This window comes from Nicotiana sylvestris, chromosome 1 (genome assembly GCF_000393655.2).
Source record: "Nicotiana sylvestris chromosome 1, ASM39365v2, whole genome shotgun sequence".
Classification (NCBI taxonomy): domain Eukaryota; kingdom Viridiplantae; phylum Streptophyta; class Magnoliopsida; order Solanales; family Solanaceae; genus Nicotiana; species Nicotiana sylvestris.
Genome location: NC_091057.1, coordinates 186,544,833 through 186,563,961, shown reverse-complemented (window position 1 = coordinate 186,563,961; position 19,129 = coordinate 186,544,833). Strand labels below are relative to the sequence as shown.

Here is a 19,129-nt window from a genome sequence, read left to right as displayed (position 1 = left end):
TTTATATAAAAAAAAAAATATAAATTTTATACACTTTTTCGACTATTGAATTTAAAAAATATTTGGTGGGGGGCTAAAAGTGAAAAATACCCCCATTTCTATCATCCATGGTTAAGGATCACTGTGATCCTGAGGACTCAAAAAATCGATTATAAACAATTTTACGTTCCTTTCCTATTGAATAATACAAAAAATATAATAGGTATTAACATAGAATTTTTTAGTCCAAGTACAAACACCTGACTTTTGATTATGAAAGCTAGCACCTGAAATGAAATCTTCATAAAACTTAATTCATATTTATATCTCATGAAATAACAAAGAAAACACTAAAAAAAGTCAAGTCCAATATAATATTAGCTGTAAGACTTATTTGGTCTGGATTATTTTTGTTTAAATTAATTTGATTTTTGAATTAACTGCAATATTACAATCTGAAAACTCCAATTCTTCTCAACACAGCAGCAAGAAACATACCATTATAAAGAATAAATAAGGTTCTTAAGGCATTTACAACCTCCAGGTTAACTATATAATAGAAGCAATAAGGAATTATTTCAAGGAAATAACTCAACTGATATTTGTGAAGATACTCTTTTTCTTCCAGTTCCTTTCTTGGACACTGGAACTAAATCCAAGTATAAGTCTAAGTTAGATTACAGTTTAAAAAATTGTTGGACTGCTTTTGAACTTTTAGAAGTGCTACCTGGTATTCACAAGATACATAGTACAACAACAACAACATCTGCAACAGCTTCATAAAGTTGCACCAACCAGCTTATGTTGGGGTAGTTTTTGTTGGCAAACTAATGCCACCTCCTTTTACAGATATATTAGGACTTTTGACTGAGCTAGCCTGGCTCACGAGATTCGAGTCCAGGAAAACAACCGCCACTGAGATGTCGTCGTGGAAATGTCGACGAACTCCACGATCAATTTTCTTCAAGTCTGAATACCTCATTTCTCTTTTCTTTGCTGCTTCTTGTAGTGCAGTTTTCACTAACCTTCTAGCAATTCCCTGCCAAGTGGCAAACAAGCGCCTAAGTTTGATTGAACAATTTTTGAGATATATAGACAATTGTAAAGTAATGAAAGGGCAGTCCGGTGCACTAAGCTCTTGCAATGTGCAGGTCCGGGGAGGTCCGGACTATATTAGGTCTATTTTGGCAGCCTTACCTAACATTTTTGCAAGAGGCTGTTTCGACAGCCTAAACCCGTGACCCCCTGGTCACACGACAACAACTCTTACCACTGTGCCTAAGCTACCCTTCTAAACACTTGACAAGTAATATCAAGATAAAGATAATATTTTTCACACATTTGACATAGTGGCTGCAGATTTTACTTTAAGGGCGTATACTGCTATGCATTTGAGTGAAGAGGAGGCCTTCAATTGCACCTCTTGAACATATTTAATATCCAGTTCCCGGCAGTCCCATAACACAGAAATTTTGTTTTTATCAAAATAAAACAAACAAGAGATAGGATAATCCAATTGCCTCTCCCTTGCATACAAGTATTTAGAGACGAAGTAATAAATTTTGATGCAAAGTGCATCACCAGATTATTTCACTATTTCACCAACTTTTATCGTGACCAATCATGTATAGGAAAGAAGCAGGGTGTCCACCAGTAAAATGAACGGATTAAAAGCCATCAACAGTCAAACAATGATTATTCACCTGTATGAGAGATTGATATTTGTTGCCAACTTGCCATTAATTTTTATGTAGCAGTTCGAATATTGCTCTTCTTTCTTATTTCAATGATATTATTATTTCAAAGATAAGAATATGAAGTCAAAATTTGATTCAAAAAGATATAGTAACATTAGCAAGAAGAGAAACAAGTCATATTTCTACAATTTTAAACAAATACAAAATCAAAATAGAATACTCAATCATGAATAAATGCAAGAAAATAACCTCTCCTTTTTCTATAATGTAAACAAAAAAGTCTATGTAAGTAAAATACTAGTAAATAAATAAAAAGAAAAAAAGAAAGGAGCAATAGCACCCTCTTGATAGAACAAGAAAATGATTATTGCTCCTTTCTTTTCAAAACCTCCTATAGACTAGGCTGGGATCTTATCCATTTGTAGATGGAGCTTAGCATTAAGCTTTCACTGCTTACAGGAAATAAACTTTTTCATGAAAAACAGCTTACTGTAGGTAGAATCACCAAAAGACTAAACAGATGACATGAAGCATGAACAGGACAGATATCTTACATTGCGTGGGTGATTTTGTACAATGTCTACTGCTCCTTGGTTAGTTAGATGCTCCCAAAGACCATCTGATGCAAATATGACAAACTGGTCATCAGGTTGCAAATGGTGCACTGAGATTGTTGGATCGGAGCTCAATATGGGCTTGACAAATGGTTCTCGAAGACGAAACTTTGCATATAATGGCTCCCTGTTGAATTCAGTTTTTTTTAAATACACATCACCAATGGATCTTGAAATCTGCAAAATAAAGTATTCAGTCCATTTTAGAGTGTAGATCGAAGTTTTCCGAGTCAGGCAAGAAATAACCATACTAAACAAGCTTCCTAAAGAAAGTACTATCCCATTAATTGACATCAAACGCCTTTTATTAGCACACAACTGATTTTGTATTGCTCCTCCCAAAAAATAGGAAGGTAATACAGCAAATTAGCAGCACTTAATTAGCTCTCTGAGTAGTTGCAGGCTCCTTCAAAGTGAGAAACTCGGTGCCATGACGGCGAGTCGGCAAGTTTAATGATAGATGTTGGTTAATCTGAGAAGAGTGGACACTCGAATCTTAAGGACTAAAGAAACACACACCTGCATAACTATGGTTCTCAAATGAAATTTGGAACATTCTTATTGTTTCAGATACTCTCTGCATGAAAAATCCGAGATATGGAAGTTTTGATCCCTTTACCCTATTTATGTCGCTGCTTATTCAGGGTACAACAGAGCTACAGCTACTGAGCACTGAAACTTATGTAAAAATCTCAGTATATAGCAACACAGATCAGGAAATAATACCGTAGCATTGCCCCCAAGCGTGTATTTATAATTAAACCATTACATGAATAGTGAAAGGAGAACCATGATAAAACTGGCAATATGCTTTTTTATTCCATAATCCTGAATAATCAACGGTGCAGTGCTAGTGTTGAAACCAGAGCTTCAACCGTGAAGAGCTCGCAGAACAATGAAATGATCACAAAAATAAGAGAAAAAGATCGTCAATTTCTAAATACTAATATTCTGTTGATGTAGTACGGTCAATAGAGTCAGAAACTTTATATTAAAACAAGTTCAGCATAAGCAAAGAAAGATCACCATTGCAATCACACAGAAATACAAAAAATTATCTAGGAGAAGTTAAAATTACTCGGGCCTCACTTTCTACAAATTGATTACTAACAAGTTAAGACTAAAAGCATCACCAGCTTACAATAACTCAAGCTTGCTACTCTCATATTCATAATGCTTATGCCTTATGGCACACATTGACGATAATATATCTGCTCGTGAATATCACAAATATATCAATTGAAAAGAATAACGAAGCGTCTCCAGCAAATATAAAAGCAATCAGTAAAATATATCACGTCTACTACCTTTATCACAAAAAAGGAATCATTCTACCACATAAACTATAAATAAGGAGTGGTAAAAAGGAAGCATCTGTTTATAAAAATACTCCTTATAACAATTCTCATTTATTTATTCACTTCTCAAGTTGGATTAAACTCTAACAATCATGGATTTCAGTTTCTAAACTCTAACAATCACAGATTTCAGTTTCTTCAGATAATCTCGTATATGAAAGAGTTCCTTCCAGAAAGAATCACTTGCCTTTACGAAGAGTGGAAGACCTTGAGATTTAAGCTTCTCAACTTCTTGCCAACTCTTTGACAAAAAATGCAGTTGCTATTTGTGAAAGCAAATAAATGTGTATCACTCAAGTGCCATGCACAACAACCCATTCTATAGGCTCCTTGAATAGCAATTTCATACAACTTCCGAGGAAAGGAAAATACAAGGACACAAAAACCCTCATCTTAAAGTTCTTAAAGAAGTAAGCGATTAGGGAGCAAACATAGTATGAAGAAATTTAGAATTCGATGAGTAACCCAATTATAATAGATGTAACATGTACATTGGAATTGAAACAACACTCTATAATAATAGCACCAAAATAGATACTTTGAGCTGAGCCAATTCTAAAACGGAGACTGCTTAGGAAGATAGAATATAGGTTACCTGTATAAGCCCCTTCACGCGCCAGACATTGTGCTTTAAAACTACAATTTGTGAGTCATTTGGATGCAAAGTTTGCAACTCTTGTCTTACAGATTCAATGCTCACATTGTGTTCTGCAGAGAGCTGAATCGAGAGAACCTCTCCAGTAGACTTGACAAGTCTCCCTAAGACTGCCCTTGAGTCGCCAAGGTTGGCTATATATAAGGTTCCACTGCAGATAACTCCAACAAGACAGCATGATCCAACTGCAGCAATCTGCGGTTTCGTGGGCCATTGTCTAGTCACAACAGAGAGGAAACCGTCTTCTGTTGCTTGAAATGCTTTCTTAATCACCTCAACAGACATAGATTGGTGCTCAGATGTGAACCCTACACAATTCAGAGCAAGCAATTGAGTGAAGACCAGAATGGCCAAAAATATACACAGCAGTCCATATATGAATCCATAAACCTAGACAGTTGCCGTCACTGGAACAAATTCTGTTAAAGCAAATTCCAAAATTGCATAACCAAATAATTGGTTTGCCATATGCATGATTTCTGGCAACAGAATTAAGAAACTAAAAACACTTCCAACATCATTTCCATTACAGGCAGCAGCTCTTACTGAAGCAACTGTAGCAGCTCTAGCGCTGATTAATATTGAACCTTCTAATCTTACATAGTAAATACTTAAGACTTTTGATTAGTAACCACACTCCATAACAGGTAAACTGTAATACAATTCTAGTACTTGGATACTGACACTCTCGGAAGATATCAAAGGTAACAACAACAAGACAAGTATGAAATAGATAAAATTCAACCACTTTAGCCATGAAAACAGATTGAGAGGAAACAGTTCAAATTGGCTCGAAGGCTTACTCTTGAGATTTTGAAAGAGGTGTTCATTGATGAACCTTGAAGTTTCAGGGCCCCCGTGCCCATCATAAATTCCAACAAAGGTACCATATGGACCAGAATCCTGCAAACTCAAGCACCCTGATTCAATTTGGCACTGATCTTCAAGTAGATTATTAGCTTGAACTACAGCCATTGAAAACTCTCCATTTACATGTTGCCCTGTATCCTTATACCATAAGAGACCATCTTGGCGACCGGCGGCATCTGAACTTGTATGAACATGTCCATCTGCCCTTGGCTGAAAACAAGCCCTTAAGATATTCATCAAACCAGATATCATACCTCATCTCATCCAAAAGACCCTCCAATTTCTCCACATCTAACAGGACTCAGTTCCACTTTTGCTCTTAAAAATCTCAACTTTGCATTCGTTGTAAATCTATAAGTGCATAACACTACCAATGACAAAAAGTAAGATTTAGAAAAATAATGAAATTGGCAAAATCTTGAAAATTGCACCCAACAATCAAATAATACACCAAGAAACCACCTTTAGTTTAATACTTCTAACCAAACTGATGCAAATGCCTTCAAAAATGAAAAAATTCAATTAAAATACAAAGAAAAGGACTTTCAAAGTGGTCTTTGCTCTTAAAAATCTCAACTTTGCATTTTTTGTAATACTAATAATAATACACCAAGAAGACACCTCTAGTTTAAAACTTCTAACAAAGCTGATGCAAATGCCAAAACTGATTTGTGGTGTACTTATAACAGAAAAATTCAACCAAAATATAAAAAAAGACTTTCAAAGTAGTAAAATTCAGTTTTTTCAACATAGAACAATATTGTCAGCTAGTTTGAATCCAGAAGGTCTGATTTTGGCAAAGAAAAAAAAATTAAAACTGAAAAAAAAGTATAAAAAGACAAACTTTTTCTTAACTAGCCAAATTTCAAGAATCACAAATAAGTGTACTATATTTGAAACCAATTAGTAGTGTGATATAGCTGAACAGAAAGTATCAGCAGGAACAGAGAGAAGTTCAAAAGGAAAATAACAAGAAAATACTTACATTTGAAGATCTGAAAGTGAAAGGGGTTGTTTAGATCTGTGAAACCATCAAATCAAAGGGAAAATAAAGTGGGATTTTGTACAGTTTTTTGTTTTTTTCTCTAAATTTTCTTTGAGGATGAAGATGCTGAAGTGATTCAAGAAAAAACATAGAGAGAGAGAGAGAAGAGTGAAAAAATAGTGATCAAATTGAGAGGGAGAAAAAAGAGAGGAGAGTGTTATTTATTCAAAATTAGGCCAAACTAAAACTATGGTCTCTTACAGCAGACAAATCCCATTAAAAACCAACAATGGAGAGCTTGTAGCCAGCAAAGCAGTGGACCATTTTGGGCTCCACATTTCTCACCCCGTAAAAAAAATATTAGGCGACACATAAACATTTAAATATTTACATTATATTTTTCGTTGGTAGCTGTACTTTCAACTAATTTATTATTTGTATTATATTTAAATTTTTATAACAAATCCATGAAATAAGAGCTTAATTTTTAAACTAAAATGTTGGTTAGAGCGTTTGCTAAGCTAACGGAAGTCTTGAGTTCGACTCTCAACAAAATCATTTTATTTTCTGTATTTTTGTATTTCGCCTTAGTTGTATTCGTTGCGCGAACAAATACATTCGATACATATTATATTCATTGTGTACACTCATGAATAGTAATTAGGCAAATTATATTTACTAGGCTCAAATCTATAGTGGTTTATGAAAATTCTGCTAAATATTTATATCGAGCAAAATAAATATAAAATATATTTATCAGTTAAATAATTATATCTTCTTTCTTTAATTTTTAGAAACTATCAAGATCAAGTTACTTAATTTGATGCAAATATCGGACGCGAATAGATATTTACTACATGATCTCGTCCAGCTTTAACGTTAGAATAGCAAAATCAAAAGAGAGAACAAGAAAAGTAGTAAAGCATATTTAATGGGAAGGCATGAAATTTCCATGAAATGCCTCCTTATGAGGCCACGTTGCATGGATGTTATTATAATAGCAGTATTATCTCTAGGATATTATTACTCAGTCATGTGTTTCCCTTTTCTTTTTCTTTTATTTATTATCCCCTATTGTTGTTAGGTACGATTTTGTGCATGAGTTGTTGACCTTAAGGAAATGCTTTACTTTTTTATAAATATATTATATTAGGGATGTTTATTTAGTACTCCGTTGTAAATAAGCTTCCTGAAGAAGCTTATTCATATGGGACTCCGCAATAAATATGTTTATCTATTTAGTACTCTATTGGAAATAAGCTTCTTGAAGAAGCTTATCACTTCGGTATCCGGTTATGGATAAATATTATCCCGGTAGAAGATTATCCATACCGGATATAATAAGCTTATCCATTCAGTACTCCGTTATGGATAAACATTGCTCTCAGTAGAAGATTATCCATATCTGGTATAATAGCAGCTTACACAACAGCTTGTAGTAGCAGCTTGCGTAGCAGCTTACACAACAGCTTGCAGTAGCAGCTTGCAGTAGCAGCTTACACAGCAGCTTGCGTAGCAGCTTACACAACAGCTTCCTTTCTTCTATAAATAGAAGAGATTTCAATTCATTATGTACATCAGTTTGAATTCGAATAATATATCAGTTTCTCTATATACTTATCTTTACTTTACAATTTTTATTTTATAACACGTTATCAGCACGAGACTCTACCATCTCGAGCAAATACTTTGAAAGTATTTGAGGTACGAACTTTCTTTTTCTATATAATGTCAAATCTTTCTAAACTTGAATTTGTAGCCCTAAATATATCAGGCAAAAGCTACATGTCTTGGGTGCTTGATGCTGAAATTCATCTTGATGCGATAGGTCTGGCAGACGCCATCAAGGATAAAAATCAGGCATCAAACCAAGACCGTGCCAAAACAATGATATTCCTACGTCATCACCTTGATGAGGGCCTGAAAATGGTCTCATTATTAAAGATCTAGTCATACTATGGAATAATTTGAAAGATAGATATGACCACCTGGAGATGGTCATTCTTCCGAAGGCACGTTATGATTGGACTCATCTAAGGCTACAAGATTTTAAATATATAAGTGAATATAATTCTGCTATGTCCAGAATTATTTTCCAATTGAAATTATGTGGTGATAATATTACTGATCATGATATGTTGGAGAAAACTTTCACCACTTTTCATGCCTCGAATATGCCCTGCAGCAGCAATATCGAGAGATGGGATTTAAAAAATATTCTGAATTTATCTCACATCTTCTTATAGCCGAGCAACATAATAGGCTATTAATGAAAACCCATGAAAGCCGACCTACTGGTTCTTGTCCATTCCCTGAAGTGAATGAGACGAACTTCCACCAAGCTAGACATGGAAGACGTTGTGGCCCCAGTCGTAGTCATGGCCGTGGTCGGGGAATAAATTTTAATCATGGTAATAATAATGCACCAAAGAACCCTCCTCACCACCAGCAATAGAAAAGGAAGGAACAAAAACATGAAGCGGTGCAAGCACCAAATGCAGAAAATGCATGCTATAGATGTGGAGAAAAAAGGCACTGGTCACGTACTTGCCGTACGCCAAAGCACCTGGTTGAGCTTTATCGAGCCTTCCTAAAGAAGGCAGAGAAAAATGCTGAAGCAAATTTTATTTCTGAAGATAATTTAGACTTCATGCATTTGGATGTAGCTGATTACCTTGCACTCCCAAAATGAAAAACAAGTCATGTAATCGGTGGTGAATATGTAGAAATGTAAATATTTTAATTTTTATTGTTTGTAATAGATAGTATAGTAATGTAATTGTTGTACATAAAGAAAAATTATTATTTGATAATGATGTTTACTATAATATATCTTATTTATGTCATTTTGAAGAATATGGATAACATTAGATCAACTTAAACTCTAGCAGAGTTTGCAAGAAATATACAACCACCAGAAGTGATTATATTTCGTATATCTCATTGTAAGTATATTTTATTAACCACCAAAAGTGGTATATGCCTATGATCACCAGAAGTGACAATTTAGGCTTTCTATGGTTACAATCGAAGATAAGTTACATAAATATTCTCTATATTAAATGCACGCCTCGATTTGCTCCTGAAGTAGTAAATATTTTAAAAGAGATTGAGGCATCACAATTTGATGTGATTAATGCGCATTCAGATAATTATGTTCGATTTCCTGAAGGATGAGAACTTTGGATAATATTAATCCATTCCCTGAAGTGAATGTGACAATATTAATAAATCTGGTAAATATGAATGCGCTCTTGATGTGAATATATTACAATTCACCTCCAGAAGAGGTAATATAATTGAGAGAATATATACTCAATATTTCGTATTTTAAATTTGCTCCTGAAGAAGTAACACAATTGAAATTGCCTCATGAAGTAGGAAAATGTTATGAAGAAGAGTTTTCTTGTGCTTAAACAATTGTTTTACATTGTGTTATTTGATTGTGATTTTCTCTCATGATACCATAAGTGTATGAGAAATATTTGATAGTACAAAATGTATCAACAACTCTTGAAGAGCTAACTGTTTGCCTAGAAGACACATGACACCAGTAGTGTCCAATAAATATTAGATTGTCGATAATAAATGAAGGCTCTTGAAGAGTTTATATAAAAATATGTCATTCATATTATATGATTATGGTCAAAACATATATTGTAGTAAACCTGAAGTTTACTAATACAAGTGGCTATCATATTTATACTACGAATGATTGGAAGATTGAAAATCTTTATGTTTCCACAATCATAGGGGGTAAAATAATATGTATGTGAGAAGTTACCCGCCTTATTCTTCAATTTGTACTACATCATGTATAATAGTAAATCAGAAGTTTACTAATGCAAAAGTTTATGCCATAGTAAACTAGAAGTTTATTAAGAGATAGCACATGCCATGATAAACTTGAAGTTTTCATTTGCCATTTTTAAATGAGCTATTTGAGAATTCTGATAAGCATATACTGAAGAACCAGAAGATTCTTCAAGAATTCTCTTGTGCTACTTGTTCTCATAATATTATACCGTCTAAAGTTGGGACTAAGACCCCTGAATTCTGGAATATATAAAAGGTGAATATGGGCTCACTCACCTATCATGTGAACTACTTATAGATGCATATATAAGATGGTTACATGTATGTTTATTGTCAACCTGCAGTTTGGCATTTGAGATTGCTTTTCTCAATTAAGAGCATAACTTCAGATTATGAAATAAAGACAGTTCATTTTGATAATGCTGGTTTATATCCAAGCTGGTTTAGCATTGAATATCTCCTACTAATGGCTAAACTATTGCTTATGAGAACAAAGCTTCATGTGTTGGTCTAAGATATTCTAAATTGCATATAGCAGCACTTGTATGCATCAGACCAACAATATATGATAAAGTCCTTCCCTAACAATTGGTTTAGGATAAATATTTTTACTATCTTTTGATGTGTGGTATATGATTAATTTCTCTACCACAACACACAAAGACATATTTCTCAAAGAACATTGGGGATATATGTTAATTTTTCTAACATTTGGGGGATGGAATAAACAGCTGAAAAATATGCTATATGAATCGAATTATCATTAATATGATCCTCACTTAGAAGATAATTCAAGTCAAATGCCAGAAGCATTTACTGATCCAAAATTTAATATCATATTTCAGCTACAAATGCTCCTATTAAAATTAAAGTCCTTGAATGATAGAGTTTACTGTGCGCATGAAGCATGGTAGACCAATCGGTTCCAAAGGTAACAATCCTTGAAAAATGGTAGGAGTTAATGATCAAAATGATCATAATGAGGAGGAAATAAGCTCTAGAAGAGCCCACGACATAACATTTCATGAAACTCTTGAAGAAGTTCAGGTACCTGAAAATAAAGAAAGTGATGAGATCTCAACAAGTTATGTCGCTTAGGAACTGATACAAAATAATCGTCGACGATATATTTGATACAATATAGTGCACAATACTATAAAATATTGTGAGGATCGGACCAGCAGTACAAACACTTGAAGATGTCATGCGTTTAAATGCAAGTCATAACCTATATGACTCATTTAATTAAGGATATATAAAGATCCCTAAAGGATTTAAAATGCCTGAAGCATATAATTCAAATTTTCGAAAAATATACTCGATCAAATTACAAAGATCTTTGTACGGTTTAAAGCAATCTGGGCGCATGTTGTATAATCGTCTTAGTGAAAATTTGCTGAAAGAAGGTTAGATAAATGATATTATTTGTACATATATTTTTATAAAGAAAATGTCATGAAAATTTATTATACTTATTATTTATGTTGATGGTATAAATCTTATTGGAACTCCAGAAAAGCTCCAAAAGGGTCTTAAAAATACCTTTACATGGACAAAGTGTACCCATTAAGTACACCAATGGATATTCAATCACTTGAAATAAATAAGGATCTGTTCCAACCTCTAGAAGAGGATGAGGAACTCCTTGGTCCTGAAATACTCTATCTCGGTGTAGATGGTGCACTTATTTATCTTGCTAATGCTAACAAAAATGGTGCAGATCGTATTGGTTATGCAGATGCATGTTATTTATCCGATCTCCATAAAGCTAGATCTCAAACCGGGTACGTATTTACATATGGAGGTACTGTAATGTCATGGCGCTCCACAAACTTCAAATCACGCTGAGATAATAACTATTCATGAAGCAAGCAGGGAATGCGTTTGGTTGAGATTAATAATTCATTTTATTCGAGAAAAGTGTGGTTTGGAATGTGAGAAAAGATCCACAATTTTATACGAAGACAATGTTGCATGCATAACCCAATTGAAGGGAGGATTTATAAAAGGAGATAGAACGAAGTACATTTCATCAAATTATTCTACACACACGATCTTCAGAAAAGTGGTGACATTGATGTGCAACAAATCCGTTCAAGTGATAATCCAGCAGATTTATTCACTAAATCGTCGCCAACTTCAACTTTTGAGAAGATGGTATACAAGATTGAAATGCGGAGATTCAAATATTTAAAACAAGGCTTTCATCAGGGGGAGTAAAATACGCAATGCACTCTTTTTTTCTTACTAAGGTTTTTCCCATCAGGTTTTCCTTATAAGATTTTTAATGAGGCACATAGCAACGTATTACTAAATATGTGTACTCTTTTTCCTTCACTAGGATTTTTTTCCACGTGATTTTCCCTAGTAAGGTTTTAATAAGGCACATTATCTTTTAATGAACATCCAAGGGGGAGTGTTATAAATATATTATATTATGGATGTTCATTTATTACTCCGTTGTAAATAAGCTTCCTGAAGAAGCTTATCCATATGGGACTCCGCAGTAAATATGTTTATCTATTTAGTACTCCATTGGAAATAAGCTTCCTGAAGAAGCCTACCACTTCGGTACCCGGTTATGGATAAATATTACTCCCGATAGAAGATTATCCATACCGGGTATAATAAGCTTATCCATTCAGTACTCCGTTATGGATAAATATTGCTCTCAGTAGAAGATTATCCATATCTGATATAATAGCAGCTGACACAGCAGCTTGCAGTAGCAGCTTACACAACAACTTCTTTTCTTCTATAAATAGAAGAGATTTTAGTTTATTATGTACATCAGTTTGAATTCGAATAATATATCAGTTTCTCTCTATACTTGTCTTTACTTTACCGTCTTTATTTTATAACATACTTAAAATTTTTGATCCTATCCTATTTTGTTTATACTTATGTTTTCCAATTACAGTATGTTGGATTTGGAAAAAAAATTACAACTGCGTGACTTCTATACTGTAATTCTTGTTTCTTTGTTTTTTTTAATTGTATTTTGTGTATATCGGTAGTAAATAAGATTACACGATATTATTTTTGGAACTCAATAACAATAACATATGTAGTGCGGTCCCACAACGAGAGTCGGATCCTCGGCTCAAAAAAAGCATGCAATGAGAAGAATCCATATATAAAGAAGCAATAATCATAACCAGAATATAAGATAATCTAACCAAAAGAAAAGACATGTAGTCTTAGAAACCTAAGAATTAATAGAAAATATGAGAATACACTAGTACAATAGTACTACACGTATAGAAAAGCTATATAGGTACGAAAAAAGAATAACGCTCGACTATTTACTAACTTACTATTCTAATCTTCGACTTTAATTAGATCTCGCCTATCAAGTATCATATCCTCGGCAAGCTGAAGATGTATCATGTCCGACATTCATATTAATTTGGATGAAAAAAAATTAATATGACAAAAATTTACATAAATATATTAAGAAAAGTTTGTTGACTAGCCGAAAGGAAAACCACTTTCACCTTTTCGAAAGGTGAGGGTAAAAAAGAAAAGCAGCAAAAATTAGAACTTCACCTCAAATTTATTATCATTTGTTGTCGAACTATAAATGCATTATCTCTACTTAGCATACACATGTCGAAGTGTCAACACATCAATTTTGGTCCAACCATTTTAAGGTTAACTCATCACTTGGGTTGTTGTTCTGAAAAAAGAAAAAAGGAAAAGAAACTAAGGCCAGGACCTAAAATTAGAGGTGCGCCGACCTTTAATGAGCTTTTGGGAGGTTGGGCTGCCTTTCCTATTTATTGGCTTCTGATATTATTATGTTACAGCTAATATAATCAAACAAGAGTGGTTGCTTCTAACCGAGAGGTTGTGAGTTTGAGTCTCCCCAAGAGCAAGGTGGGATGTTCTTGGAGGGAAGGATGTCGGGAGTCTATTTGAAAACAGTCTCTCTACCCTAGGGTAGGGGTAAGGTCTATTGAATTCGTTTGTTCAATAATCACTTTGCATTTACGAATGAGTTTTGAAATTCAGTATAAATTTATTGGCATAGGATATTTACATTAAACCATAATCTAATATATACATTACTATATCAAAGTTGAAGCTAGATAATAGAGGCGATAAAATCAACTCCTAAAATAGTTCGTTCAAGTCTAGATAAATTGAGTTATGACTCGTTGATGGTTTAATTCAATGAATTAAGTTTGAAATAACCAATCAAAATATTGGATCAAAACGGGTAGTGTAACCCAACGGTTCACGTGGCACGGATTCACTGATTCAAGGGTTTTAGATGGGATGGACAGAAGAGTTTGAACGGGCGAGTGACTTTAGGGTTCCACAAGTTCCAAAGGCTAAAAGCCGGAGTAGCTGATCCAGTAGTTCTAAATATAGATAGAAGAATCCCTAACTGAAATCAACAACAACATACTCAGTATACAGCGCAACCCAAACCATAATGTACAAAATAAAAAATTGAGATTGAAATTATTTAAATTTAGAAAAACATGTGCTAATAACCCAAGAAAAGTACTCTAGTTTTCACATTTTTTTCAAAATAAAAAAAGAAAGGAGATTAGACAAGTTTATTTGCTACAGCATATACATGTGACCTAATTAATTGTCGATTTATATAAGTTAAACTTTATTAGAATTATATGCTGATATGAGCATGGTCCTTATCAGATGCAAATCCAATATTTAAATTTTATGGGTTCAACTTTTAAGATTTTTAGCATTGAACCTATTATATTTCTTAAGTTATGGGTTCATGTCTACTATTTATTACAATCTCCATAAAATTTTACGCATAAATTTATGATCCGCATCGAAAGTTATGGGTTCAGTTGAACTCGTACCCACTATGGTACATCCGCCTTTGGTCCTTATCCTAATGATATAAGCCATGATAGCAGGGTTTTACCCACATTTAGTCCTGCGTTCTCTTAGCAATATGAATTTTTTTTATTTTGTGCCTCACACAATGCACTGACGTTAGTTGTGTAAGACATTTTTTTTGTCTCACAACTTTATAGTCCCAAAATTTTGTGAATCTAAATGTGTAAGATATGAGTCCACTAATATCAATTATACGACGCACACCATAAAATCACTCGGGGAGTATATATCTGGACTTGTCCTTTCAATCTGATCAGATTCCAGTTGGCTAAACTTAGTACACTTTTCAACAATAAAACTCCAAGATTTATTAGTATTAGATTTTGGTCAACATGGCTGCAACTTGCCCGATCAATGAAACAACCTACGTACCCAGCAACTTGAATGAAGCCAAAGTTGCTACTAAGTGGAGTACTAAATAGTCATTAATTCCATCGTAAAATTATTTCCAAAAGTGTTACTGGTACTTTCTTCGTTTTAATTTATGTAGTATAGTTTAATCGAGTTTAACAAAGAAATAAAGATTTTTGAAGTTCGTCATTTTAAATATATCTTAACGCACGATGTACGGTAAGGCGAACATATGGGACCGAATAGAGAAAAAGTTAGATTTTGGTAAAAAGGATTTATGGAAGTAAAGTCAAATGTGAGAACAATATAATTACTCCTAGTACTTTATAATTTGCTTTATCTTATGTCCTTTATTGACGTTGAACATTTTCGCATTAATTATGCACACGTTGTACATTGACTTGCGTCCTTTTTGTGCGATAAGTTCACTTAAAAGGAACTCTACCAGAGTACAAACCATGCAGGGACAGATGCACGGAATCACAGGGTGTATGCATGAATCCACTGTTTTCAATTTATATATGTATGAGTTTAAATTTGACCAATCACGACCAACGACGAGTACGATGAATAACGGGATCTTCTTGAATCGATATTCTGAGGGAGACGATCTTAAGGCAAACAAGAGACTGCACGACCCTTATAATAATGTAGGCCCATTAGGGGATATCAGGAATATTTCTTGTAATTTGTCTTTTACAACTTAGAAGAGTTTCGCTCTTTGTATATATAGAAGACAGTAACCTTGTAAAAGGGGGGGGGGGGGATCCGAATATTAGTTGCATTATTATTTACGAATGAGAAGGTTTCTAAAAGGTTTTCATTAAAGTAGATCGTTAAAGAAATCTTGTGACCCGCTTTCTCTTAATTTATCATTCTTTCTAGAGATTATTATACTCAACTAAGATTTACCCCTTCATCTTCGATTGATTTGTTCAAAAAGCTTTCAATATCTTTTGAGTCAAACAATTTAGCGCCGTCTGTGGGAACTTCTATAGCTGAAATCGTAGTTTTCATCTAGATTCTAGAAAAAAATAATCACTTTTCTTCAGCTTCATAAAAGTCAACAATGGCGGAAAGGGAAAAGCAAGGCTAAAGGCAATAGTGGGTGTCACAAACAACCTCCTGAATTCCCTCAACGAAGCTAGTGGAGAAGACAATGAAAATGCAACACCAAGTGTTACACCTGAGGGAGAGATCTTACCTCCCCCGCACGGGGATCTAACGATCTCGCGCGAGAGGGAAACCTCAACATCCGCAGCAGGAGAAGCGCCACCAGCTGTCAAGAGGCTACTAGAAGAATGGTTGACGATTACCTTGAGCAACATGCTCGAGAAACCCGTTTAGAGAGGTATCGAAGACACGTTACCCACAGAAACCGCAGTTGCTGCCGATGAGCCAAACACTACACGAACATGTAACACCCGTACTGTTACTGATGCAGGCGATGGTGCACTTACGACCATCTTAAAAAATGGAAGAGATGGAAAATGAGAACAAAACACTCTGTGACCAGATGAAGGAACATTAGGAAAGGGTCGATAAAATACCAGGCGCCCCGAAGTTGTTACCAAAACGCGATATGGGCCGATTCGTCGAACAACCATATAGCGAAGGGGTAACTCCCCACTCTATTCCAAAGACCTTCAAAATGCCGCCATATTTGAAAATATATGATGGTACCACGGACCCGAAAAGATCACTTAATCCATTACGTTACAGCAATAAAAGGTAACGATTTATCAAAGGAACAGGTGTCGTCTGTACTGCTGAAAAAGTTCGGCGAAATTTTAACAGGGGGAACACTGACATGGTATCACCGACTACCAGCACGATCGATATCAACGTTCGAAGAGATGGCAGATAAGTTCATCACCGCGCACGCTGGAGCGAAAAAGGCAGAGGTTATGGTCAATGATATCTTCGATGTCAGGCAAATGACGGGCGAGGGACTTCGGGATTTCCTAGCCCGATTCAATAAGGTAAGGATGAGCCTACCAAACGTGTCAAAAGGGATGGCAGTAGCAGCCTTTCAGAATGGGCTAAACAGAAACGGGTCGAAGGCAAGCAAAAAGCTACTCAGTAGACTCATAAGGTACCCCCTACCACATGAGAAGAGATCCACAATGCCTATTGCGCCGGAGTGAGGGCAGATGAGGGCTACCTGAACGGTCCGCTTCAGCGATTGACATCAGTCCAGACCGAGACAAGAATAGATCGCCGCAACGACGGGCGAAGGGATCAACTACCACGTTTCAATCGAGAAAGGCACCAGCTTTATATCCGAACATCCAATATGTCTCCTCCACGACATGCAGATGCCGCACCTCGACATACCCCCCCCCCCGAAACGAAAGAGGTATGCCTTCATTGCTATCTGCTCATAATTTTTGTGTTTCCCCTTCAGAAATAGTGTACGCACTGGAAAAGCTCGTTAGAAGGTGCAGTGGCCGCAAAAGATAAAGTCGGATCCGAGCACAAGGAGGTCAAATGTCCTATATGAATTCCACCAGGAAAGAGGACACAAGACCGAAGGTAAGGATGAGCCTACCAAACCTGTTAAACCAGGGATACCTGAAAGAACCGTTGAGTGACAGAGGACGTACCAATTTCGCTTGAGGGCACGATCAACCTCAAGGACCTCCAAAACCACCATCACCAGCTCATACCATACAAATGATCATTGGCGGCGGAGACGACATGATAATCAACCATGTGAAATTCACCACCACACATAAATTCAAACGGACAGTTGCCCATGAACGATATGACGACCTCAAAGACAGTATCTTCTTCGATAAGTCGGATACCAACAATTTGTCTTTCCCTCACTATGAAGCTTTGGTTATAACTTTACACATCGCAGATACCGATGTAAAAAAATAGTGGTGGATGACAGAAGCGACGCATGTATTGTTCACCCATGAGTTCTCATGCAGATGAGACTCGAGGATAGAATAATATCGCGTTACATAACACTAACGGGTTTTAATAATGCAGTGGAGCGAACATCTGGAGAAATAGTGCTACCCATCCTGGAAGGAGGGGTCACCCTGGAAATGACTTTCCACGTCATGAATTAGGAAACAACCTACAACGCCATCATAGGACGCCTATGGATACACGCCATGTGAGCCGTCCCGTCAAGTTTCTATCAAGTAATCAAATTCCACCCCATGGGGGATATTCAGCATCCGAGGCGAGCCACGCACTGCCCAAGAATGCTACCAGATCGCCCAAGATTGTGCACACACCAAACAACTAAAAGGGGAAAGTGTGGAGGCATAACAATCAGCCATGTCGGGAACTAAAATCGACGTACAAGTAGAGGCCATCAAAAACCTGGACATCGTAGAAGCTTGCAAGGCAACCGTAAAAGATCTCAATCCCGTCCAACTGGACAAAAATGGCTTATGTTGGACACAACCTCTCGAAACCAGGTAAATATCGTGAGTTTTTAACTAACAACGCCGATTTGTTTGCCTTTTCCCACGCAGATATGCCAGGAATCTGAAGAGATATCGCCACACACAAGCTGAATGTCGATCTGCTTTACCCGCCGGTATGGAAAATGAGGAGAAAGTTCAATGCCGCCATCAATTAGGCGGTTAGCGAGGAGGTTGATAAATTACTCGCTAACGGTTCCATCAGAGAGTCGAAATACCCCCAATGGGTCGCCAATGTAGTCATGGTCAAAAAGAAGAACGGGAAATGGTGGATGCGTGTCGACTTCACCGATCTGAACAAAGCATGCTCGAAGGACTCCTTTCCGTTACCCCACATCAACTAGCTCATCGACGCAACAACGGGGCACAAACTGCTGAGCTTCTTGGACGCCTACTTATAACCAAATTCTAATGGCTGAAGAGGATCAAGAAAATACAACTTTCATTACTCACCGAGGAATGCACTATTATAAGGTA

At 35.7% G+C, this 19,129-nt stretch overlaps 1 protein-coding gene across 1 annotated transcript; it reads right to left on the bottom strand.

The window, feature by feature from the left end:
• Positions 1-447: 447 nt before the first annotated feature.
• Positions 448-6,409, bottom strand: LOC104232104 (probable protein phosphatase 2C 60). The gene is made up of 5 exons (XM_009785203.2): positions 6,159-6,409; positions 5,107-5,540; positions 4,244-4,611; positions 2,231-2,467; positions 448-1,018 (listed from the first exon to the last, which is right to left on the bottom strand). Exons 2-5 carry the CDS (start codon positions 5,423-5,425, stop codon positions 779-781), a joined length of 1,164 nt encoding a protein of 387 aa, XP_009783505.1. The 5' UTR covers positions 5,426-5,540; positions 6,159-6,409; the 3' UTR covers positions 448-778.
• Between the last annotated feature and the right edge of the window lie 12,720 nt (positions 6,410-19,129).